Source organism: Melozone crissalis, unplaced genomic scaffold (genome assembly GCF_028551555.1).
Source record: "Melozone crissalis strain CALT ecotype California unplaced genomic scaffold, PUWL_Pcris_2 ptg000026l_1, whole genome shotgun sequence".
Lineage (NCBI taxonomy): Eukaryota > Metazoa > Chordata > Aves > Passeriformes > Passerellidae > Melozone > Melozone crissalis.
In genome coordinates this window covers 6,422,925-6,447,768 of record NW_026535804.1, presented here as the reverse complement: position 1 = coordinate 6,447,768, position 24,844 = coordinate 6,422,925, and the positions used below count along the sequence as shown (strand labels likewise).

Sequence of the window (24,844 nt, the reverse complement as noted above, 5' to 3'; positions counted from 1 at the left end):
GGAAAGTGACATGTTTATGGTGGGGGGGAAACACGTGGCAGGCGATTGGGGACGGCTGTACCTTCCTAACCCCTCAGCACTGGAAAAGGCAAAGCGCAACAAGCGGCCGAGATTTGGGGATAAAAGGGAGAGAGAAAACCCCGCGGGCATGTGGCCTCTCTCTTTATTTGAATAAAGTAGCAGGACTCCTCGGTTTGTTTTGTGGACACTGGTTTTTCATAGCGTGATTTTCCATACGAGCGTCTTCACAGCCGGGGCCGAGGCCGCGGCCGGGTGCCCTCGCGGGCCGGGGCCGGGGCCGGGGCCGGGGCCGGGGCCGGGGCCGGGGCCGGGGCCGGGGCCGGTTGTGCCCTCACGGACTGGGACCGGGGCCGAGGCCAGAGCCGGGGCTCGGCAGCCGCCGCCAGCAGAGCCTCTTCCGGCCGCTCCAGCCTCCGTCTCTGTGGTTGTTCCTCCCGCTCCTCCCTGCGGGGCGGCGGCGATGGCGGAGCCGGGGAGAGCCGGCGGGAGCCCCGAGCCCCCCGTGCAGGTGGTACGTGACAGGCGGGGCCGGGCCGGGGTGCCCGGGGCTGGGGGTGCCCGGGGCGGACACGGCAGCTCGGACGGGGCCGGGGCTGGCCCCGGAGGGCTCGGTGCCGGCGCGTTCGGGTACACGGGGCTGGCAACGAAAGTCGTAAAATCTTCCTACAACACTTCCTGTTTCTGTTACTTCCCGTACAAGTATATGTATATATTTATGTATATGCATATGTACATATACATACGTATATGTGCATGTATATGTATATGTTCATGTACATATACGTACACACACACATATATATGTATATATATATATGTATATATGTACAGGTACATGCATATATATGTGTATATAGTGTGTGTATATATAGTGTATATGTATTATATAGATATAATTTTTAGATATGCGCACTTATCTATAAATAAAACGCATAAATAAAGTTAAATATACAACATCTATCTCTATCTGTGCCTATATAGCTATATACATAGAAATATAAAAATACAGGAATATATATAGTACTTGTCTAGAATGTGTGGAGTTCAGGGAAAAACAGGTCACCATGCTAAATATAGAAATATACGTAATACTTGTGTAGAATGTGTGGGGTTCAGGGAAATGCAGGTAGTGTGACAATGCTCAAGTCCAGGTTTGATTCACAGCTCTGTTTCAAGAGTCACATTTGGCTCATAGGCTCTGTTGGATGCTGCTGTAAATCAGCCTCAGCTAATGCAATGGTAATGGTGACTCAGATCACTCAGATGATTTGTAATGCCAACAGCACATTAGCTGTTTGCAATTTATCTCCCAAATACTCAAAATTACTTTGAGGGAGCTTAACACCTCTGTAATTCAGTTTTGGTAGCAGTCATCAAATACATGAAGGGCTGCAGCAAGGAGAACTAAAATAATCATCTGTGCTGGGATTGGGAAGTAAGACTTGGCATAAACTAGCAAAAAACACTGGAAAAACCATTCTAGTTTTTTTTTATGCCTGCTTTTAGTGAGTACCTTAGCAAGGTTGGTGTTTGACCCTGGAGAGGGTTTGTCAGCAATGCCAGAGCTGTGGCTGATCTTGTTTTGGGACAGGAGAAGCAGACACAGTCTCTGGAGGTATTATTGCCATGAGACTGTACCTGTAAGTGAAATAGTGCCCTGGTTCATGTTGTTCCCCTCTTTAAATGGTCCAAGGAGATTGAATTATTCTGATACAGCCACATGACATTGAAAGCCAATTTATGACTGCCCAGTTGCAACTCTTAATCCAGGGTACAAACCTGGTAATGAACGAGGGAGAAATGAAAGTCTGGATTGTTGATTTATCCTCAAACTAAAACTAAACACAGAATACCAGTGAGCTGAGCAAAAATGGTGAAACTCTAGGATACATCAGCAATACTCTGAGGTGTTAATCCTATTGCTGAGTACAGTTGTTTGTGTGGATTTGTTAATTTTTCAGGTTTTACACAGAAGTATCATCAGCACTTCAGCTCTGGGCCTTAGTTTGGCAGGTGTCCAGTTCTGCATGGTTCTGTGGAACTAGAATTTGCTCACAGGAATGTGTTTAGGAGCATGTAAATATATTATGAGCAGTTCAATTCAGAGCACCTCAGTGCCATCAGGTATTTATGGGTTGTTTTATATGTGCTGCCCTCAAAGTACTTTTTTCTGCTTTCAGTTCAAACTAAACAGGGAGGTCAAACATCATCTTGCTATTTTACACTGCTGCCCTGACTTAAAACAGGAGTACACCACGGAAAAAAAGCAAAGAAGTTCCAGTTTTCAAACCAATGGCAAGCCAGTTGGTGATGGCTTAGTCAAATTTTTACTGAATGAATCAGAAAACAAATTGAAAAATAACTGATTTTTCTGGATGTGCAAAACTGCACAAGTTTTTATTGTCATTTGAAGAATTGTGGAACCCTTTTTTGTGAATGAATATGGTACATTGATTGGTATGAATGTGCAGGGTCGTATTTAATTGCCATGTCCATATAAAGAATACGAAAATCTTGAGTAAATTGAATATAGTATTTCAGAATCTCAGATTTTTGCTTTTATTTTAGTATCTAAAATAAGTACTAGTTTGAGACAGTTCTGAAATAATCTTTTTTATCTGTATGTTGTAATTATTGGATAGTCAGTTTCACTTTTTTGTTGTTTCTCCCTGTTTTATCTCTCTAAAACAAATCAAAGGCCTACTTTGCTTAAAGATTTAGAGAACTTTTGTCCTACTTCTTTTAAGAACTGTTCCATCATCCTGCCAAAAATCAGTAGGTTCATTCATTTAGATGTTTTCTGTTTTATTTGGCTGTGAAATGTTGTTAATCATTGTACCCTACACAGGACTGGGTTGTACCTGTGTGCACATCCTTCAGTGTCCAAAAATCTGCTTTCTGATGGGTGCACCTGTATTTACACCTTGTATATGGCCCTAAATTGTGAATAATTCCATCTCGGTATCCCAATGTTTTGTTTCTTAGGATTCTCTCCTGCTCACAATAGGAACAAATCCTCCTTTCTTCCAATTTGTGGTTACCCCAAATAATGAGGAATTTAAGTTGTGTTTCTAGGGACTTCTTGAAATGTCCCATGAGACTATTTAGGAGTTACTCAGGTCCTTAAGTTCCCCATCTAAAAGTAATTTTAGCAGGTTCAGACTTGGCTCTCCCTTTGCAAACACAGCCAGGGTACCACCAGGCTGATTTCTCAGGCATGTTGTGAAGGAAATGTGCTCTCTTTTGAGACACTGAAAGAATTCTGGGGATTGTTGGCTTTTTAGAGATAACTAGATCAGTGATGAGTAACTAGACTTGAACAGATAAAGCCCTCCTCTCTGGTTTCTAACCAATTTTCAAATCTTTCAGGTGTGTTTTCCTGCTGTGTGTGCCCCTCTGGAGCAAGGGGCTGTAGGAGGAAAGCTGGGATGGCAGTGTGTGGAGCTCCATCACAGATCAACTTCCAACGTGCTTTAGAGCAGTTGGAAGTGGAATAAATGTTAAAATCTTGGCTGCACCCTGAGGGTCCAGCTGCATAAATGAGCATCTCCAATTAGGCTTGAAGAGAAATTGATGAGTAAGATTATTAATGGAGGACAAAAGTGAGGAGTGTCTCAAGAAATGCAGGAATACAAGAAACAGGTTAGGGTGGTGTTACAGATGTTTCTTTTGTGGGTTTGCTTCAGTGGTCTCTCTTGTTTCCTTGGACTTCCACCAAAAACCATCTTGTGGAACTTAATTTAAAAAGAAGGTTGATAGAGAAGAAAGCAAATCATATATTTGTAAGAAAGTAAATGTTCCTCACCTACTTTTATATTTTTAAGGTGCATTTTTTGGTGAAAGTTAGTTTCAGAAGGATCTGCTACTTCTCCTTTTTACTAAATATACTATAAGTAAACAAAAATATGCTTCCTGACATGCATGTGGATCTCTGTTTGTTTTCTTGTAGTCTATCATTATGCCTGTTCACAACAGTGAATGCTGGTTAGATGAATGCCTGAAGTCAGTTTGGGAACAAGATTTTAAAGGAACCATGGAGCTGTCAATTTTTAATGATGCCAGTAAGGTGTGTTTCAGACCTCCTTTAAAATACTGTCTCTAAGAAATTTTGGTTGACTTCAGCACACAAATTAAAATAGCTGCATCTATGTAATTATTTTTTCTAGGATGGTTCAGCTGAAATAATTGAAAAATGGAAGATCAAGTTGGAAGAAGTTGGTGTTTCAGTAATCATTGGAACCAACAATTCCTCTCAGCCTCGAGGTGGTATGTAGTTTAATTTTGTGAGTTTGGTTCTTATTGCAGGCACTTTCTGATTTTGAGTTTGAAAAGTGTCTTTGTAGTCATTTCCACTGCAATGGAAAAAACCCACATTGTTTTCTAGAGCTCTGTTTGAAAACTCATTCCAATTTGAATTTGGCCCTGTTGCTTTGGGCTCTGTAAAATTTGTTTATATGTTCAAGGAAAGAAGAACTTGGCTAAGCACTTGTGTGCTCTACTCTGCAAAAGCAAAAGAATTTTGTTTAATTGTAGTATACACAATGTTGTTAATGCTTACAATTTTACTGTGGTTTTCTGATATCTGATTTATCATCAGGAGATGGGTTTTAAGAAAAAAATATATTAAAAATTCCTTGCATAAAGATTTTAAAAGTAAATGCATATCTTTCAGTCCAGTAAAATAGACCCTGAAATAGAAAATAAATACCTTTTTGATGTTGCTTCAATGATCAAATAAAAACAGAGGTTTTATAAGTTTTGATATGAGCTAAAAACTCTCACTAAAGTCCCAAGTATTCACTCAAAGGGCTAAACCAATATGTTTAGTGAGCTGTCAGACAGGTGTGTGATGTGATCCCCTATTCATTTGCATGCTAATATGAATTATCTCCCACTGCAGCAGATTACAAATAAATCTCTCTTTAAACAGATTTTCTTTTGCTTGCTTTGGTTGGTTTATGTTTGGGGGGTTTTAGCACAAAATCTTCCTAAAATGTAAAACAGAAATAAAAGTCAGTTGGTTTTTGGAGAAGCTGTTGTTGAGTGACAGTAAAGTTGGAAGATCACAAAGGAAGAACAATGTGCTCACAGTTTGTACTGGAGCTGTGTAACCAATGGTTCTGTCATTCTGGACTTTGTTTTAATGAGTAGACAGGTAGGAATTGTTGGTTCCAAGTTTGTGTCTTTGAAGTTATCTCTTAAAAGTCACACTTTGGGAACACTGTAACACAGAATTTGGACAGTTGCTGTTTTTTCACTGCACGTCCTGTTTGAAGTGGAAAGAAACTCAGGCTCTTTAGAGTCTCCTCAAGATGATCTTCTTATGCAAAAGCCCACTTCTGTTCCAGAAAGTTTGCTTTTCATCCCCTGTTGAAACATGCAAATAAATTGGGAGTTTGTGCACTGAATTCATCTGCCACCTGGGAGAGGCCCCTGGCTTTATTTACTGTCATTTCTCCCGACTGTAGGCTTTACATCTGTTTTTAAATAGTTGTCAGACATAGCAATACTGAAGTAACACAGCATAACCCTTACTATAAATATTTTTAGTATTTTAATACCTTTAGCATGAACTGGTGCTGTTTTGACAGTGCAGCTTGTAATATTAGAACTATTGGGCTGGTAATGACAAAAGGCAGACAAGGTTTTTAGACGGAATTTTTCTCTTTTGGGCAACTGATACAGCTGGAGTTGAGCAATGTCAAGAATTACTCATAATCCTGTAAATTTTTTCTTCTTTTTTGTCCCCCCTCTGCTATTGGGTGATCAGTCTCTTTTCGAAACTGACTTCTTTTACTGATCAAGAAACTGATCAAGAAATGAAGTAGGTTGCAATTTCCTAAATCAAAGAATAATCCCAGAAGTTGTTAATTCTGTTACTTAAGATAGCTAGTAATGTTTCTACTAATCCCATCATGTTGTGTAACATATTTTCCATTTTTATAAACATTTGCTATGTCTAAAATGTTGTTCTTACTCGAGTGTTGTATCAATTGTGTATAAACTAATTTTAGTTTGCCAGAACACACAAGCAGGATGGTTTTTTTTTTTTAAATTTTAGAATTCTGATGTCTGTTCACCTTTGCACTTCAGGAAACTGAACCTAAAACTGAGTTCCAGTTGTGAATTCCACTGTGCCATTAGGGATATGTCAGATTATTAAATTATTTTTTGGTTTAGCATGCATTTGTCAGTGTTGGGGTAGCTGGAGACTGAACAGATCTCAATAAATTGGGGGTGAGAGGGGCTGTGCACTATTTAAAAATATAATTTAAATAATAGTGTAGAATGCATAGTTCTGCTAAAAAAACAAAGCCAGGAGACACTCTCAGGTCACAATTAAAACAAGGACATCTTTACTTCATGGTTGTTAAATTTTAGAAGCAGGTTACTTGAAATCCATAGCATTTGTTTGCTTTTGGTGATTTACTTTCATTTTGTTAAGGACTAGGTACAACTGGAAGGAGCCTTGCCTTTAAAAGAAGATGCTTTGGTACAGAAACAATGTACTAGTCAGGCTTCACATCTTCAACTATTTACACAAGATTAGGATTTATTTCTGATTCTTTTCTAACATGTAAAAGAAAGGGGGGGAACCTTGGAAAAAAGAAAGGGTCACTTGCCTAAAAAAAGGAAACCTTTTTCTTTCCAAGAGTAAGGAATGTTAATATCTCACTGAGGCTTAAGTTTTTACGGCTGTAACCATGGTAACAGGCTCTTTTCACCAAGTAAGCAGGCCTTACAAAACTCAGAGACCTGGCACAAACATTTCATTTTGTTCAGTAGAGTAATATTAAAGAATTTTTTTTACTCATGCCAAACACAGAATTTGTTGTGGTGAAAGAATTTTTAATACCTAGTTTCTTCTATGGGGAGTTATATTTATCTTCTCAATAATTTAAAAAATGTGTGTATTTTCTTCTCTCTCTTTCCTCTAAAAGGTATCTGGTATATGAAAAACCTCAGGATGTTTCTGTCTTAAACATAGCAAGAAATATTTTCCAACTCATTCTCATAACAAATACTAGATATTTCTTGATTTTATTTAAAGTGGTTTATATGAAAATAAGATCTGAAATACTCCAGGAAGTTCATAGAGTTATATAATTGCCATCTTCTAGTTGCCTTGAAGCCTCCTTCACTCTTTTCTTACAGTTTTGCTTCCTTAATGAATTATTTTCCATTGAAAGTCGTTGAAATATTTGCTTGTGTTAATGACAGCACTGAAATGTAAGTCCAGGCCACTTTACAGCTGCTGTGGCTTCTGATAGCACTGATGTGTTTAAAATTGGGCAAATTTAATTCTGTCATCATTTTTGTGCTGTTCTTTTACCTCCTGCTTTACTGGGGGTAAGTGAAGGACTGGGGGTTGCTGCTTTGGCATGCCCAGGCCTGCTGACTTGCATCAGTTGTGGTGCCAGGACCCAGCTCTGCTGCTGTGGCAGCTCCTGCCTCTGCCAGCTGCTTTTCTACTGCCAGTGGGAAGGAGACTGAGAGTTACTGTGCAGAGGAGATTCCACGTTCACACGTCTGTAAAAGGCAGAATGTAAACATCCTGTAAAATAATAAATCCAAAAAAACACACAATGAAGAGAAGTTGAGGTGAGGATTAAAGTACATGAGAAAAAATAACACAGATATAAGGAGGAGCCTTTATTAGTCCTGCTCTGGTGGTAGTTGACATAATGTTCCTTGAGGCAGTAAGAAATGCAGTCATAAGTCTTTTTCTGTACTTGGACAGCTCAGCAAAAGAGCCAAGGAGCACGTGCATTACAACTAAGGGAACCTTTGAGCCCAGTTAAATCTGTTTCCTGAGCTAACTTAAATTTGTAACACATAAAAGGATAAGAGAATTACAGAATTCTGCTTTTTTTCAAATGCTAAGACAGAAACTTTGTGGATAATATTATTTAAAATTATTCTGCTCCACTTCATGGTAAGATTTTTTGGCTCTACATTTTCAGTTTTCCCTCTAAAGAGTAAAAACCCTACAGTATTGCATCTCTTCACAATAATGTTCATTTTGCAGGCCAGGGTGATCTTGCTGGATTCCCTGACTTGATTCCATAAATACTCCAGAGGAAGCTGAAGTGTTTCATATGTGACCAAGTGGAATCCATGCAGCATTTTTCAGACTAACACTGGATGTAGGGTGGGGTTTTCTTAGAATGCTGCCCAGGGCAAGAATTCAGAGATCAGAAAGTTCTTAGGTTCACCTTGGCTACCTGCAAAAATGATCCCAGGCAAGCATTCCACCTTGTGGGTGTATCCCAGTGGGTGCTGCAGTCCAATCCTTACCTTCAGCTGTGGATTCCTGCTCTTTCCTATTTATCTGCTTCTGCCATTTGTTTGATCCTCCAGAGCAGTCATCTACTTCAGAAATTAAGCTGACAAAACAATTTGCTTCTCTGGTTCATTCATTTCTTCCTGAAATGAATGGGTTGGTAAAAAGTGCCAGGAAGTCAGAAACTGAGACACCCTGGGTGCCAATGTTGTCATTTGTCTGAAGTGACATTTTAGTGTGGTCTCCATTGGTGATACAACATGTTGTGCTATAAATAAATCACCTTTGTGCTCTCTGTATGATTCTAATAAATTAGCCTTCTTTGGCTCCTCCTGCATCCCCTTTACATGAATGGCATGTGAAGGTTTTGTATTTGCAAACTTTATACTTAACAAGCACCAAGGAACAGAACGTTTTTAGTCCTTCTGAGAACCCTGATGGGAAGAACAGTAGTTTCTGGTCCTTCCCCGCCTCTTTTATGATTTGCTGGTATTTTTTAGGGCTTCAAAGATGAATGAAGATGAAGGGTTTTCAGCATCTGCTCTTTGCAAGGGGTTGGCCTGGATGACCTTTAAAGGCCCCTTCCAGCCCAAAGCTTTCTGTGATTCTACAAGCTGAGGTTCTGGATATAAAACCTGCCCCGTTCAAGATACACAATTACATATTATATCTTTGGGGAGGGCTGGCAAAAGTACTCTTATTCTACTTGATTGTAGAATTCTGGTACTCACTCAGAGGAGATGACTGACATAGGCCTCCTATTTCAATATTCACAAATTACCTTGCTTTAAATATGGAAAAATCTGGTACCTTATGTGATACTGATTTTTGTATTTTCTTTTCATTTGTTCCATTTTATTAAGATTTTAAAAGATGCAACAGTAAAAATTCCTTCATTTTTTTATCTTTGCTTTCTCGACAGTTGGATTTGCTAAAAATCAAGCAGTAATTCAGAGCTCAGGAACCTATCTCTGCTTTCTGGATTCAGTAAGTTAATGCATTTTGTCTAACTTGGTTTTGTCAATAAAATCCTTTCCTTTTTAATGGAGTTGCTGATTTGCTGTAAGACAACCTGCTTAAAGGAGTTTGTTTAACGTGCTGGTTACTATTTATGGCTGTAAAGTTGTATTCCAACCTGTAGAAAGCCTTACATCATTCTTTGATTATATCAGATTTCACAAGCTGTTGTGAACAGGGCTGGGCAAGGTTGGTATTTAGGTGTTTTGAGGATTTCTCTTTCCCACATTCTTCAGAAAATTGTATTGATGAGAAACTAAGAGCTAATCTAGTGGCTTTTTGATGTAAAATAGGAGAAGTCTCACCTTCCAAGCTGAATTTTTTTTTTCCTGTCCTTTGTTGGATATCTTCTGTGAAGCCATTGAGCTCAGTAACCCGAAGATAAGGATCTCACTTATGCAGCTGAATATGCAGGAATGGTTTCACAAAGGTGCCCAGCTGAGCACAGGAGTGGGGCCGTGTGCTGGGAGCAGGCGAGGAGAGCAGGACCTTCAAGGCTCACTGATCTCCTGTAATTTCAGCTGAAGATTGATTTTTTTTTTCCCTCTGAACCCTCAGTTCATTGGAACTGAACTATGGGTTAGGGTAAGATGAACAGGCTGCTGACAGGGTTGGTTTTCAGCTACAATTCAACTGAATATTATGATTGTCTGTGCTTGTAAAAAGTGTTGTGAGAGCAGGTTTGTGAGCTCTACAGCCATTTTCAGGTTTTAATTAGGGAAATCCTTCAGTTTGCAAACCACACTTGCCTTATCAACTTGATGGAAGAAATTTTTTTTGTTCATATGTTAAAATGTTGTGATTTTTGTGATATATTGTTAGTCAGTGAGGCTGTTTACATATCTAAAATTAAAAAGAAACAAAACCCAAGGAAACTTCCATATGGTTTGCAAAGTTTGAGTATTCTAGGCTTGCATTACATTGCACAGGGCATTCTAGGGAGTCTGTGGGATGAGGAATGTGTGTGCTTGAGCTGGCTGAAGTCATCTGAGTCCACCAGTACCTGAATGAGAAATTAATCTACTCTTGTCCCAAGAAGCTTCCTATCTTCTGTCTCAAATATGTATAGCATGATGTACTGAAGTAAATTATGGGTTAGTCTTTCTTTTCCATCCAGGCAGGTGTAGTTGTTTGAAAATCACTAGCAGTTAACTAGAAAATCACATTCTCTTAGTGAAGTTAACTCATATTTTCATAGTGATTCTTCAGAATTCTCAATTTGTTATTTGCCATATATTAAAATCTTCCTGCTGCTGTGTATCTGTTGGCTGACTATTGCAGGAAAACAAAACATCAGGGAGTCAAATTACAGTTATTAAGGAATATAACTGGTAATGATACTCTGTTTCTGCAATATTGTCATTAGCAGAAGTTTGTATTTAATATTACCAAGCATTACTTGAAGTGAGTTGAGGATTTTATGGTTTACAGGGTGGATAAGCTTAGGAGATGTTACAAGGATTTTCTGTTCTATGCATTTCTATTGCTCCTTCAAATCAGAGGCATTCTGGACTACCAGAAGCCCAATCTTGTTACAAAAGAAATATTAAATACCTGGCATTACTTAAATGTATTTTCTACTGTCTCCCCTTGTGACTACCATGTTTTGCTGAAAACAGATCAGAGCCAATAAAATGGATGTTGAAACTGCTACAAGTCCAAAAATTGCTCAGTGTTTTGGCTGTAGTTAGTAAATGTTGTGTGCTAGTAGCTGGGGCACAGATGTTGCCAGCTGTTTAACAACTCTGCTTCCACACACCACCTACCTCCTTCATTTCAGTCACCAGTCCAGCATCCAGCTCTCTAGGAAGGAATGTTGATATCAGCCTGCTGGAATGTGCTGCAGCCATGCCAAGGAATTGACCTTCAGAAGTGCAGCCACAATTTCAGCTTTGCTACAGGTGGATGTGGAGAGGAATGGAGCTGTTTGTGCACATCACAGATAGGTGGAGAAATGCATCCCTGGCTTTTTGTGCATTCTTTGTTTTCTCTGTGAAGTGAAATGAGTGGATGAGCATATTTGAGAGCATCTTTGGAAATGCTGGCTCCAGCTTGCCATTCCAGCTGGAGCCAAGCTGCTCGTGTTATGTCTCTCAACACAGATTTCTGAGGACAACAAACTGGGAAGAAATGTGGAAAAAAAAGGTTACAGGTCTCAGAACTGTCAGAATTTGATCAGCCTTTTCTAGTGTGAAGTGGCAGCTGTTGGACTAACAGCTATTGTGGAGTTTTTTACTGTGGTTGTTACAGATTTCACCTCCAAGCTGCTGAGGCATTTTTTCCCCTCTGGGAAAACAAGTAGAAAAATTGAAGCTACTTAACAAATTTTTCATAATATGGGAAAATGAGGGCTAATTTTGCAAATATATTTCGCTGTTAGCTTTTCTTCTTCAAATTGTCTGCATATATGACTTTATCTGCCAGTTTCATTGTACTGTAGCTGTAGTTTATCACTTCTCTGGGGTGGTGCCATCTTTTTTAGGAGCATTTACCCCCTTGCAGCACAGCAGAACTCTTACACTAAAAATTCTGCTTTGAACTGCTGTTTTCATTGACATGCACATAAACATGCCTCTACTTGTCTGAAACTGTATTTCTTTAAAAAAGGATCGTGCTTTAATTTCATCCTAATAATCTGTGGAGTTTCAGGTTTTATTTCAGGTTGTTTCTGTTTATTTCAGGTTTATTCTGTGGAGTTTCCAGGTTTTATTTCACATTTATTCAATGTTGTTGGAGAGTTTCTGACTGTTAAAGAAGAAACATAAAAATGTGTCCTTTTTTGACCTGCAGTGTTTCAAACCCAGTCATAATCACTTGAGAACTTAACGTGCTTGTTTTAATCTTTTGAAAGGCTCTGTTGGCAGTGTATCACAATTTCAGAGATTCTCAGGCAGTTCAAAGATATGACTTTAAACCATGTTCCCACAGTGTCACTGCTTGCTAATTGTCCAAAATGCCATGGGGACACAGGTAAGTTTTGTTCACCAAAAATGAGGGTGAACCACTGCAGATTTGTCATTCCTGTGATGGAATTGGCAGCTGCTGACCTGTTCCTTTTGGTTTGGGAGATTGGTTTGCATGATTTAAGTTGGGAATGGTAATTCTTTATTGCTGTGTGCATAATTGCTTAATTTCAAATTTCATGTGTTCCTTGAGGTTCAATTTCAAACCCACCTCGTTGAGGGGTGTTGCTAAAGGCCTTGGAGGAAGATGGTGGGACCTTCTCCAGCCAGGTGTGTCAGGCACACTCAGTTATAAACAGATTGTTTTTCCAGCCTCTGTAACTTCCTGGGTTTGGAAGCATGGATTTCCTTTTAGTTGCCATTATACATTACAGGCATTAATAAATTTCTGAAATATTCCTCCTCTATTTCAAATTAGTCTGTATTTCTTAGGAAATTAAGATGTGATCAGATTTTCTTTCTGTTGTTGTTTAACATACTGTTCCTTGGGAACTTATCCTCTGATTTAAAAACTGAAATAAGCTGTTTCACAAATAGCAGGTGTGGATGTAGTGGTGAACTCCATTCCCAGAAGAGTTGTCCATCTTTCCTAATCACTAATGAGCCCCAAAAAGTCAAAATACAAGTGCTTGAAGGCATCATCTCTCTCATTCTTTTGTAAAGATATGCTTGTATTAAAACCAGATTAAATGTCTCTGTCTGGTATGAAATGTTAAATGAAGAGGCAAACCTTCAGAATTTGGTTGCCATAACCTCTCCCTACATGTGTGTTCATCTATTCAGCAGTCAAAGAGGGCATTTGGAATCACTGGGGAAGTTTTTACTCTTGTCTGGGTTTACTGGCTTTGCTGCTGAGCACCTTGTGAGTTACCTGCTTCACTTCCTTGCAAACACATCATTTTTTTCAGTGATCTAACTATGAGCAAAAATCAAAAGTGATCTCCAGTGAGCACAGAAAAGCAAGATATAGAAAGGCATGTGTCTGCATTTGTTGAATGAATGCACTGAGGTGGGAACTGCTTCTACAGCAAAAGATTCCTGACCAACTAATAGTGATACTTAATTAAAAGATTCCATTAAAAAGATTGTCAGGTTCATAAGAGTACCACATAGATCTTTCCATGTAGACCTGTTTGTTGCTATGCTCAAAAAAAGGAAAGGTGCTCAATATAGTCAGCTTCTTAAATTTGAAATGTTTTCTTTGTTGTCCCCTTCTTTCTCAGTTTAATTTGGGAGTAGAAACAGAAAAGTAGCATTTTTTCTTATGATTTTTTCTTGCAAGTACTGACAGATGATTAGTCCCAGGTGATTTGTGGGTGCCATTGGAGTGCCTGGTTCCAGTGAGTTTGATGGTGTGGGGCTGTTCAAAGAGCAGCCCCCGGAGGATTGCTGGGATCAGGATATTTCCTTCAGCAGAGCTGCTGACAGGCCACTTTTTGGAGGTCCCAGGCATTTCACTTTCCTGCTTCAAGGAGTTGAACTGAACAATGGCAAAGAAAGATTTTCCCTCTAGTCTGAGCAGGTGCAGGATAAATGAATGGACCATTTGATGAATTGAAAGATTTTGGAGATGCCATATTGTTGCTCAGTGAGTGAAACATTCCTCCCGCTGCTGCTGCTGGTTGTATTTTGAATTTAATAACTGTGATGGGAAGAAGGTGCTGTTGTTGTGGGAGTGAAGTGTATCAGCTCTCAATCCTTTTTTCATTTTGAGCAGACAAATATGAAGAAGTTTGTGGAAAAGCAGGAGATACTGAGTGTGTAATGTGAGCTTAAGCACCTTAGTACTGACCTATGATGTTTTGTTTTCTGTGAACTTGCCCTTGGTTGCAAAAAGTAGATGTGTATTGTGCATTGAATTGTATATTTTGTTTTACTTTCTCAAGTGCAGAAGCACCAATTTTTAAGGCAGAATGATGAAGTTACCACTGTGGAGCCCAATGTGCTCCACACAGCCTGGCTGAAGGGGCCAGCTTTTGTATTCCAAGTATATGACTAGGGAAGGAATGCATTTATTGAGCATTTATTTTAAATTTCTTTTGTCCATTTTTTCCATGGAAGAAATTTCTCTTCATCCTGTCAGCTGAATATCTGCTAGGGGACAACCATTAGATACTTCCATGTGAACAGAGAAAATTGGATTTTATTGTAAACTTCTGTTTTGTTAAAATTATTTTTCAGTATAAGTCACTGCTACTGTTGTTATCTTCCCTACCCTCACCTAGGAAACAGAAACAAACTAAATATACTTCCCTTTTTTGTATAGGCTCTTTTTTTTTTCTGTCTGAAATGAGTGAAAAATAATTTGGAAAGTGTTTGCCTGATTACTGAGGTTTTATTCTCAGTGTTAAACTAGAAAAAAAAAACAAGTGATGACCAAACTCTGCCTGTAGAAACCAAAGTCTGGCAACACATTTTCTGAATTCAATGTCAATAGCTTTGATAGAAAATTTGTGATTCATTGTGTACTGTTGGGTAAATATTTTACCCTCTTAACTGTTTAATACTATAGTTGCTAAAATTCCATAATTTTTAAGGTGCTTCTAATTTGTGGTACAATCACTTTGGATTTATTTTGGTTTTAAAATACCAATTTTAAATCCATCTGAGTTCCCTAAGATTATTTCACTATAAATGCATTCATAAAGATTATTTCACTATAAATGCATTTACATTTCACTATAAATACATTATAAATAAATAAATAAAACTTTCCAATCACACGTAGTGAAGAGTCTGTCAAAGTTGGATTTTGCAGATACTTTTCTCATACCAGCCTGAATCCAAAAAAGCTGAATGATGGCTGAATCTCGTTTCTGTCTGCGATGTGATTTACATTTTGTGCTCATGTTATAGTATTATTATATTACTCATTCGTATTATATATAGAATTAGTATATACTGTATATGGTATTATTATAATAATCATTATTATAGTATTTGGGATTATGCCCTAAACTATTATATTTATTATATATAGTATTATATAGTATTATTTATTAGTAGTAGTATTATATATAGTGTTATATATAGTATTAGTATATACTAAATATAGTTTTATTATATTGCTCATTATTGTAGGATTTAGGATTATGTCCTAAACTATTCTGTTCTTTTTCCCCCATCTTTCTTTCTCCTTCCATGAACTCAGAAGGTCTCACAGAACCATCCAGTGCAGTGTGTGTGTAAAGCTGCCAATAAAAAAATGAGACAGAATTATTAAAAGAAATACAGGTCATGCAGGGTAAGAGTTCATAGAGTTTTCCAGCATTAGAGAACAAAGCTGTATTAATAAAAAGAGGCATTTAGAAGTTTTTGTGGTTATAGTGCCCCCTCTTTAGCTGGAGTTTACAGAATTCTGATGCTCTCTGATAGCCTAAGCCCCAGATCTGTGAGTTTTGCCAATAGCATCGAACTGCCCCGGTGTTTTCTTAGGGGAATGGGGCCATTCCTGTCAAACTGGGTGGTTGTGAAAACATGACACCGACCTCTTTGGTGCATAGGTTATTTTGATTTGGTTTGAATGCTTTCCATGCTGATTTAACCTTTTTCAATCAAGTATATTATTTTTCATCTTTGTGAATGTGAGAGTTCTCTCTTGTGTGAGATCATGAACAGTGAGATCTTTTAGCACAAGAGCAAATGTTTTGTATTGTAAACAATGAGGGTAACATTGTTCTGAGCATTGAAATTCCTGCCTTTTTGGTAGATTTCCCCTTTTTCCCCTTTTTTATCTCTTCCCCCCCCCCCCCCTTTTCCCCCCTTCTTCCCCTTTTTCCTCCTTTTTCCTCCCTTTTCACTTTTCCCCCCTTTTTCCCTTTTCCCCCCTTTTCCCTTTTCCCCCCTTTTCCCCCTTTTTCCTCCTTTTTCCTCCCTTTTCCCTTTTTTTCCCCTTTTTCCCCCTTTTCCCCTTTTTCCCCCCTTCATTTGGATTTACCAAGAAAACATCTAAGGCTCCTTAGCAACTTGTAAAGGAGTGAACACAGTTCAGTTAAAATATATCTGCTATTGCTTGTATGAAAACCAGGTTTTAATTCACAAAAATCAGCTCTGTGTTTGGCATAAAGAAATAGAATTATGATTTTTCTTGTGGGAAATAGGGTGAAGGTTTTATGGGAACACTTTCTTGATACTGGAAGTCTGGTGCTCTATGGATAAAGTGGATGAGGTGATAAATAATATTGTCATAGTTTTGAAGTCATGGGAAATCTGAAGGGTTTTTTTGCTCTATTGGCTTTGAAAATCAGGAACAGCTGTCATGTTTATTACTAAACATATCCTAAGTGCAAAATGCTTTTGGCAATGTAGTCCTCCCATCTTTTATAAACTTATATGTGATAAGAGTCAGTTTTATTATTATTTTGTTTTATCTTTAACCTTGAATTGTATTAAACAGTTGGATCTACTTCTGAAACTTTTTTTATCATGCATGTTTTGATAAAACTATAGGGGCACCTTTATAGCAAGGTCATTCAGCTCTTCAAGCTGAAGATATTTAAGCACTAATATTTTTTTTTGTTGCTGTTGACTTGTTGGAAAGTTTTAATGTGAAAGTGGTTGGAAATTCAATATTGAGGGTTTGTGCTTTAATAGGAAAATCAGAATTATTTCAGTGTGAGGAACTGTTAAAAGGGTGTCTGTAGAACAGGAATTCAGGGCTCCTTTGAATTATATTTGCCTGATTAAGTTTATTTGGAAATACTCTGAGAAGAAATAGGCTGTGTTAGCTTTAACAAGTATCTAAAAAAGGTTGATTCTTTAAAAGGGGGGAAATATGGCACCAACATGGAAAAGAATATAGGTAGAAACCTTAGGGGCCTAAAAAATTTAGGAAAGAAAAATTGTGCTGAAGTTTCTATAAACTGTGAAATCACTGTCTAGAAAGGATTTAATTTTGAACAGGAAATATTATAATTTTGAAAGGAATATCTCTTAACAATTAAAGGCAGGATAGCAAAGTTACTGACCTTTCACAAAACAACCTATCCTTTTGTATGTAAATTGAACAGATCTTTGTGCTACCAGTAGAAGAAGTAGTAACACAAAATTTAAATCAGATGGTGTGTCTTAAAGCCAGTGTCAATGCTGATGCATTCTGTGAGTGTGGGTACTTCCTTTTTCCTTTTCCTTAGAATTTTCTCATTTCACCAGTACTAGTTTTTTGTGCCCATGAAATATGACATATTTTTAGATCTAGAGACCAAAGGCTTTTCATTTTCAGTGGAACAAGGTAGAGCCAGATTGCAGAGAGCATTTCCTCTCATTGCTGCTTTAACTGAGGGTAGTTCCTTGTCCTCACACTGCCAGTGCTGCTGGGGCAGTTGGGAAAGAGTTGGAGAGTTTCTTGAGAGATAAATGTGCAATGTGTGGGTGCTGTGGATGTGTGGTGAGATCACAGCACCACTGTCACGTAGTAGTTTTGATCACTTCCAGCTCCAACAGCATCCAGTTCAATCCACAAAAAGTGTGAAGTCTCCTCATATCTGTTCCATTTGCATTTCTGACTGCCAGCCAGTAAAATGATGTTCATTTAGCAACATATTCTAATGTGTGTCAGTAGTGTTCTGTGACCCTTTTTATGTTCAGTAACAGTGTGCTATTTATTCCAGGATGATGTGATGATGCCACAGCGGGTTAGGCTGCAGCACCAAGTTGCCATTCAACACCCAAACAGTGTGAGTACTTTTTCCTTGTGTGTATTTCTGGGTTTTTCTTTGACAGAGTTCCGGATACATCTTTAAAAGGATATGAAAATTTCACAGTGGGGCTGGGGGAGGCAAAGCAATAACCAGTGTATTCTTTTCCTTTATTTTTAATCCTTGCACTGAATGGGAGCTTTGATTGAACTTCTTTTCTTGCTTTTATTTTCTCTCTTCAGAAAACCAGATCTCATTACAACAGTGATACTCTTTTGCAAATAAGTATATAGGTTTGGCTAATGTCTGTAATCTAAAGGAGAATGCCTTTTTTATGTGGCTTTTCCAAGTCATGTGAAAAGCTGCAAAGGATTGGCTACAGCTATGGTTTATCTGCTTTTAATAATTAAGGAACTGTAAACCATAGGGAATGTAGGGGTTGTTACCAGTGATCAACTGGCCTAGAGTTCAGCTGATGTTTCTCTCTCTGTCTGCCTATAAAATGAAACATTATTAGAATTCCATTTTTTATTCCTGTGAAATAAACTGTCAGGAGTATTCTGTGAGAGAGTTTTTCTCTGATCTATATGATTTTGGTTTTATATGATTTTCGTGGATTAGGGTCAGTATTCTTTAGAGGGAGTTTGTGCATGTGTTCTACTTATCCAAAGATTGTATGTATATATATATATAAAAATATATATATTTTAAAAAAATAACTATGGCAGTTAACTTATTTGTCGATACTACTGACAAATATATTCCTTTATAAACTTAAAAACTGAGTTTGTTTTGTCAGCAAAATCAGCCTTATTGTTTCCACATCTCTGACATTTTCTCTTGTGATACTTACTTCAGTGTGCCAGAGGTTTCTGGAAAGGGGAGGTTGATTGACTTGATCTGTCATGAGGGTGTTTCCTGCAGGTATCTGAACAAAACACACAGTTTTAGGATTATTGCTCTCTCTCAACTAAACACCTTTTGAACTTTTTGCACTCCAAAAGACACTTTTTTTGGCTGAGGGATGTCTGCCAAACAACCTGCTGCTTAGTGGTGGGATGTGTACCTGCTCATCACACCACCTGTTTTAGGGCTCTTCTGAAATCTGATCATCCTTACAGTGGGATTTATTAAATTGTAGCTTTAACAGTACCTGAGTAGCAGTTAACCTAACTCACATTACAAACACAATAAAATGATAAATCCAAAGTTGTTTTTGTTCTGATATCTATCAGTTAATGTAATTCTGCAGTCAGATGCCAAAAAACCAGAAAGGCAGGTTGATCCAGTATGCTGGTTTTATGGAAATCAGTGCTAAGAGCTATCATATTTCTTGCTTATATGGCTTCTATAGATGTAAATTAAAACTTTTTTAATTAGACTAAATTCAACTAAACAGTTTGTAGTCTTTTTAGGAAGTACTTCAACTGTTTCTTTATATTCTGTTATCCTTTAGTACCCAACAATCCTCAGTATGAGCTATTAAATGACAATCAAACCAGTAATAAAGAGGACCTGAGCAGACTGAAGGGCCTTTATGATCTGTTCTAAGCATCACAAACCTGTTACTGCCATGTTCCAAATTCAGGGGAATTTATGGTCCTGTTTCAGTCTGGTATTTGTGGTGGCCCTGCCTTGGCTGGGTTCTGTCACTCTTCAGAAGGATGGGGTGGTAGGAGACAGGGAAGGTGGAAAAAACCTGTGGGTCAAAAAAATTTATTTTTTATTAAAAGCAAAAGGAGCAGTCCTTTGTTCAGTTTGGATCTGACTGCCTTGCCCACCCTCAGCCTTGTGGAGAGGGAAAAAGTTGGAGAGAGCCTTGGGAGGAGGGCTGAGAGCACTGGTGTGTTACCAGCACACAGCACTGGGAGGGCTGGCATGGTCAGAATTAACACTATTTCCACCAGAGCCAGCACATTTTTCATGTTACAGGTACAGAAAATGTGTGGGGTGCCTGTGTGAGGTGTAACCTGCTGGTTAACGTTGGATTTTAGAGAATTCTAATTCAAAGGTCTGAAGGAGAAAGGGGAGCACATCCACCTGTTCCTAGTGAGCAAATAGATCAGTTTGGCCCAGAGCCCCTCAACAGCTTTGAGAAAAGTTGGCCTGGTCACAAATCTACTGACCAGTGGCAGGGTGGACTTCTGTTCTTAAAGAATGATCTCTGCTGTCCTCAGGATAATCATGTCATTCAATTTTCTGGCCTTGGAAGATGTTTGAGGATGTTTGAATGAAGTTTTGTTCTGTGTTTGAAGTTCTGGCCTGGCTTCAATCAGTCTGATAAACCAGAGTAGGTGGAGGGGGAAAAAAAAAAATAAAACAAAAAGCAGAAGGTTGAGAAATGCCTGTGAAGCAGTGAGCTTTTTTGGTTTGTTCCTGAAATTCTAATTTGCAGAATTTGCACTTTCCACTGTTTTGCAACTTCTCCTGACCGGGATTTTTAACTTTATGCAGTCTCAGTATACTTTCAGAAATTTTATCCCTAATCCTAGTCCTGCTGATTGTTACTGGGAGTCAGATTTGAAGATCAGCCTATTGTAGGCTTCAGTCTGCTGTTGTTATTTTTGATCAACAGGTAGGAAAAGTCTCCAACTTTGCCCACCAAGAGAAATCTCCCAGGTTCTAATTAATCCCTTAGGTTCTTCCTCTTTTGTGTTACTCTTAAATGCAAATTGCCTTGCTCTGATTTGAAGCCTGGTTACTAAACAGCAGAACCGAAGATATCCGATGCCTCTGGGATCTTCCCAACAAATTATTCTTTAAAGAAACCTGTGTCTCCATCTCTGAAAAAGCAAGAAGCTTGCCCCAGGTTCAGGTGCTGGAACACTGAGGTAACAGCAGCAGTGTTTGTGTCTCATTTCCTGGATCAGAGACTCCTTAATTGTGCTTTAAAGAGTGAGTTCATTTCTATTCTCTTAAGCTGCTCTTATCTGGGACACTTTTTAAAAATAAGGCTTGAGGGTGGAACTGTTCTGACCTTGGAAATGTTCAGAGTGGAGGATTTTGGATCTCAAAATACAAATCACTAATGCATTGTGCTTTTTGTTGAAGCACAACTGCTGTCACCTTGTCCTCTGGTGACTACTTTACATCATCTCCAAGACCCCCTGACATGAATTCTGTAAATAGACACTCTTAGAAGACACAAGTTTTTGAGACTCTGTGTATTTATGCTACAAATTCTTAAATTCTGCTTAAGAAATATCAAGCTCAGTGCAAATCCCTACTTTTAGCAGTTGTGAAGCTCAGGGACATCATTCTGGTTTTGTTTATCCCTAGAAGCTGCATCTGTCCCATTTATCCATGATAAGCCAGGTGTTGCTTATTCACCAACCACCAAACATGTATGCTTTGTTGGCAGCTAATTAATAGGAAGATTCAAGCTTCTATTTCCCTTAATTCTGAAAAAATCATGCCTTCATATCTTAGTCTGTGCTCTCCTGGAGCTCCAACCTGGTGTATGTACTGGTGTTCTACAGAACAACTTTCTAAGTTTGGAGTAGCCCAGGAAATTATTTCCCAAACCGCACACACTGTGCAGTCTTTCACTCTGCCTCTCATTAATTCTGTTATTTAATATCAACAGCGTTACCCTCTGATTTTGTGTTACCTCAAAGATTTTTGTTTCAAGGAGAGAGGGGATGTCAGTTGGATCTGCTCCCTGGTTGCCTCATTGCTGGATGCTTCCAGCGGTCTCTGCTTTGGGCATGCTGAAGGAGAATCACTGGACCTGGGAATGATCTTGAAGACACTGAGTAAAATTTAAGAGCTTATAAAATAACTAAACTTTTCCTCACTGTCCCCTTCCTCAGTGGGAAAACAGCTGGAGCGAGAATGTGTGAAATAGAAATAAAGAACATTTCCTTTTGTTTTCTCTGGCTCACTGGGAGGTGGATCAGTAGCAGTGTCACAACGAACCCCTTTCTGTTTGTTGTGAAATTACAATCCTCTGTCTCAAACAGGTAGGATACCTGGGCGTGTGAGAGAACATGAATATACATTTGCATTTCTTCAATGAGCAATTCTCACTGTTTTGCATCTCTAAAGCAGATTTTTGGCATATTCTGTAGCTTGGCTTTAGATCAAGAGCAGCAGTGCCTAAAGCCATTTTTATCTGTTGATTATCTGCCTGTGTTCACCAACTGCCTGAATTCTGCATATCTTTGATGGTTAATGTGACTCTAAGATAGTTGAGGGGATTGAGTGAATTGAACAATTCCTGGCTGGCACGGGGAGCTGGTGGCTCACAGACCTGTTCACCTGCCCTGGGAGAGCTGAAACAAATATTGCACAATTGGCCAAGGAATTGGAGAAAGCTGCAGATGAATGAGAACTGAGCTGCTTTCTTTAGGGCACAGCTCTAGGCCAAAGGCATTGGCTGCTTCCCTCCCACCCCTGAACTTCACGAATTAACTACATTTAGGAGTTAAGAGGATTTTTTTTCCCCTTTTGGTCTGGAAACATTTATTTTTTTAATTCTGAAAGTCATAATTTAATAGATTTTTTTTCATGTCACTGTACCCTGTGCAGTTCTGCTTGTTGGGACCTGTCACACCTTTCTGCCATGTATTTGAAAGTAGCAAGACTTTTTTCCTCCCTTCCTTGGAGAGTGCTCTGCTTACAGAGAGCACTAGTTTGAGTCATATCATTCTTTTCTTGTGGCTAAAATGATCACGTCCACTTGATTCTGTAACTTTGTTGTGTGAAAAACAGTGTTTGTGAGGTTTTATTAAACTGCCATAAAGCAGAACTACATAATGCTGAATATTACCTCTCTGTGCTCCATTTAAATTCAGTTCTGTGCCTCTATTTAATTTGCATCCTTCCTGTGTTCAGCGAGGTTGTTGGTGATCTTCTCTCATTCTGTGTCTTTAATTCTGAAGTCCAAGTTTTACCATCTCCCCTTAAATTCTTTGTCCTCCTGTTGTGCTCTATAGCTTAGCAGATTTTCCTTTGATAAATGCTTTATTTTGGACGTGAAGTCAATTGAAATTTTATTTACATAGAACTTAGTCTTTTTTTTTTTCTCCTTAGTTAATTTGCAGAGCTCTCCTTGTGCCTCCCTTACTCTGCAGGTTTGAGACAGATCAGTGGGAGCTGCCCGGGCCTGTCCCAGCAAGCACTGCCTGTAGAGATAATTTTGATATAAGAATTAATTCATCCAACAGCTATTGAAGAGACATTCATTGAGTGCTGTCATGTCCTGGATGACAAATCCAATTTGTTTGCATGAACCTTTTAGCAGGAATTGGCTCCAATAAGGGGCTGAGTAGATCTGAGTAGATCTGGTCTGTCTTTGGTATAGACAGAAGGAAAATGAGATTATATTCCTGAGGTGATTACATGCAGCTGTTGATTGTCCAACATCAGTTGATTTTTTATGTCCAGAGCAACATTTTCATGAACTAGTCTTAATTATTCTGGTCAGCAGAATTTTTTTTATATTCAGTTCCCTTTTACTGCAAACGATTATCAAATTACCAAGTCTTGTACATTCTTCTCCAGCATATGGAAAATATAACTCTGAATTAAGGCTACCTAATATAGATACTTATAAAAACATTTACAGATTTCACTTCAGGAAATTGTCATTAGAGGCTTTTAAAAGGAATTTTAAAGTATATAGAAATAATAATATATATAAGTATTTTATAGTTTATTAATTTATTAGTTATTAAATTTTTATTAATGATATATCATATATAAATAATTTATTATTTTCAATAATCTGTCTTGGTTTGGAGAGTAGAAACTAAGGCAGCAGTTGTGTGAAGGTTTTACAGAAGTGGTGACATTGGAGTATGTCTAGAGGAAAAAATATGATTCCTTTTCTTTTTTCGCACTGGAGAATATGAAAATTCTTTCTTTGACCATGTGAGAGTATTATTTTTACATTTTAGGTAATTAGGCCTTTCCATGTGTATCATCCAGATCTGCTGGAATTCAGCTGTGTCTTTGCTTTTTATTAGGCAGCTTCCTTAAAGATCTTTTTTAATTTGGTATTTCTGGAAAAAAACCACAGAGCGTTTTCAAAGTCACGATGTCAGCCTAGGTCTGTTCTACATTTAATCAAATACCCCAAATGGGAAACAGCCCAACTGACACAACTTTGTAATTAAATTTGTGTTTAAAATGGCCTCCACATGCCAATAACACCATCAAATGATTGTGATTACTGGAGTTTGATATTCATGAAAGACTGACTGTAATGTATTTTATTCATGTAAACATATTTCATTTTAAAAATTATGTCTGAAGCATAAAATGTTTGAAAATCAAGATTCCCTCCTCGTGAAGTTCAGACATTTTGCTGAGGTGATGTCTATTGCATTCCAATCAGACTTTGTGAAGCTACAGACAAAAGAAATTGGTATCTCTTCAATGATAATTTCTTGAAGTTTTCCCCAAAATGTCATGTTCAAACTTCATGAATTCACATGTGTGACAACATACTTTAAATCTTCCTGTGTTGTGATGCTCTGCTGGGCTGTTCTGATTACACCATGACTTCTTATTTTTAATAGAAATTCACTAAAGAAAATTCAGACTTCCTTGGTTTTTGATTACTCTCGTGCTGAAAATGAATATGTAACATCCTTTTGTGGACTTTGGACTTGAACTAGGGTCAAGTAGAATGTGTAACAGGTGTTCTTAAAAATGGATAGCTCCAAGACAGAAGCATCTGTGGAAATGGATATTCATCTGACCTAAAGGCTTCTTTGGGGACTCAGCAATATCAACATATTTTATAATTTCTAAAACATGTTTTAAATACACCAGGGTATATTTTGTATATTTACACCTAATGCAAATTACCTCACAGGTGTCATATTTTGAAGAACAATTTCCTCCCTTGGAAATGATTGGGAGAGGAAACACATTTTACTACTTTCTTCCTGCAGTATATACTTTTGGGAAGATTT

The 24,844-nt window shown here is 38.2% G+C and overlaps 1 protein-coding gene across 1 annotated transcript in view; it reads left to right on the top strand.

Moving 5' to 3' along the window:
• The first annotated feature begins 462 nt into the window (after nt 1–462).
• B3GNTL1 (UDP-GlcNAc:betaGal beta-1,3-N-acetylglucosaminyltransferase like 1) overlaps nt 463–24,844 on the top strand; it is a 102,907-nt gene continuing 78,525 nt past the window's right edge. The window contains exons 1-5 of the mRNA XM_054278927.1: nt 463–532; nt 3,971–4,087; nt 4,188–4,287; nt 9,228–9,292; nt 17,895–17,960. Coding sequence (XP_054134902.1) covers nt 482–532; nt 3,971–4,087; nt 4,188–4,287; nt 9,228–9,292; nt 17,895–17,960 — 399 coding nt within the window. The 5' untranslated portion in view covers nt 463–481. The remainder of the gene's footprint in view (nt 533–3,970; nt 4,088–4,187; nt 4,288–9,227; nt 9,293–17,894; nt 17,961–24,844) is intronic.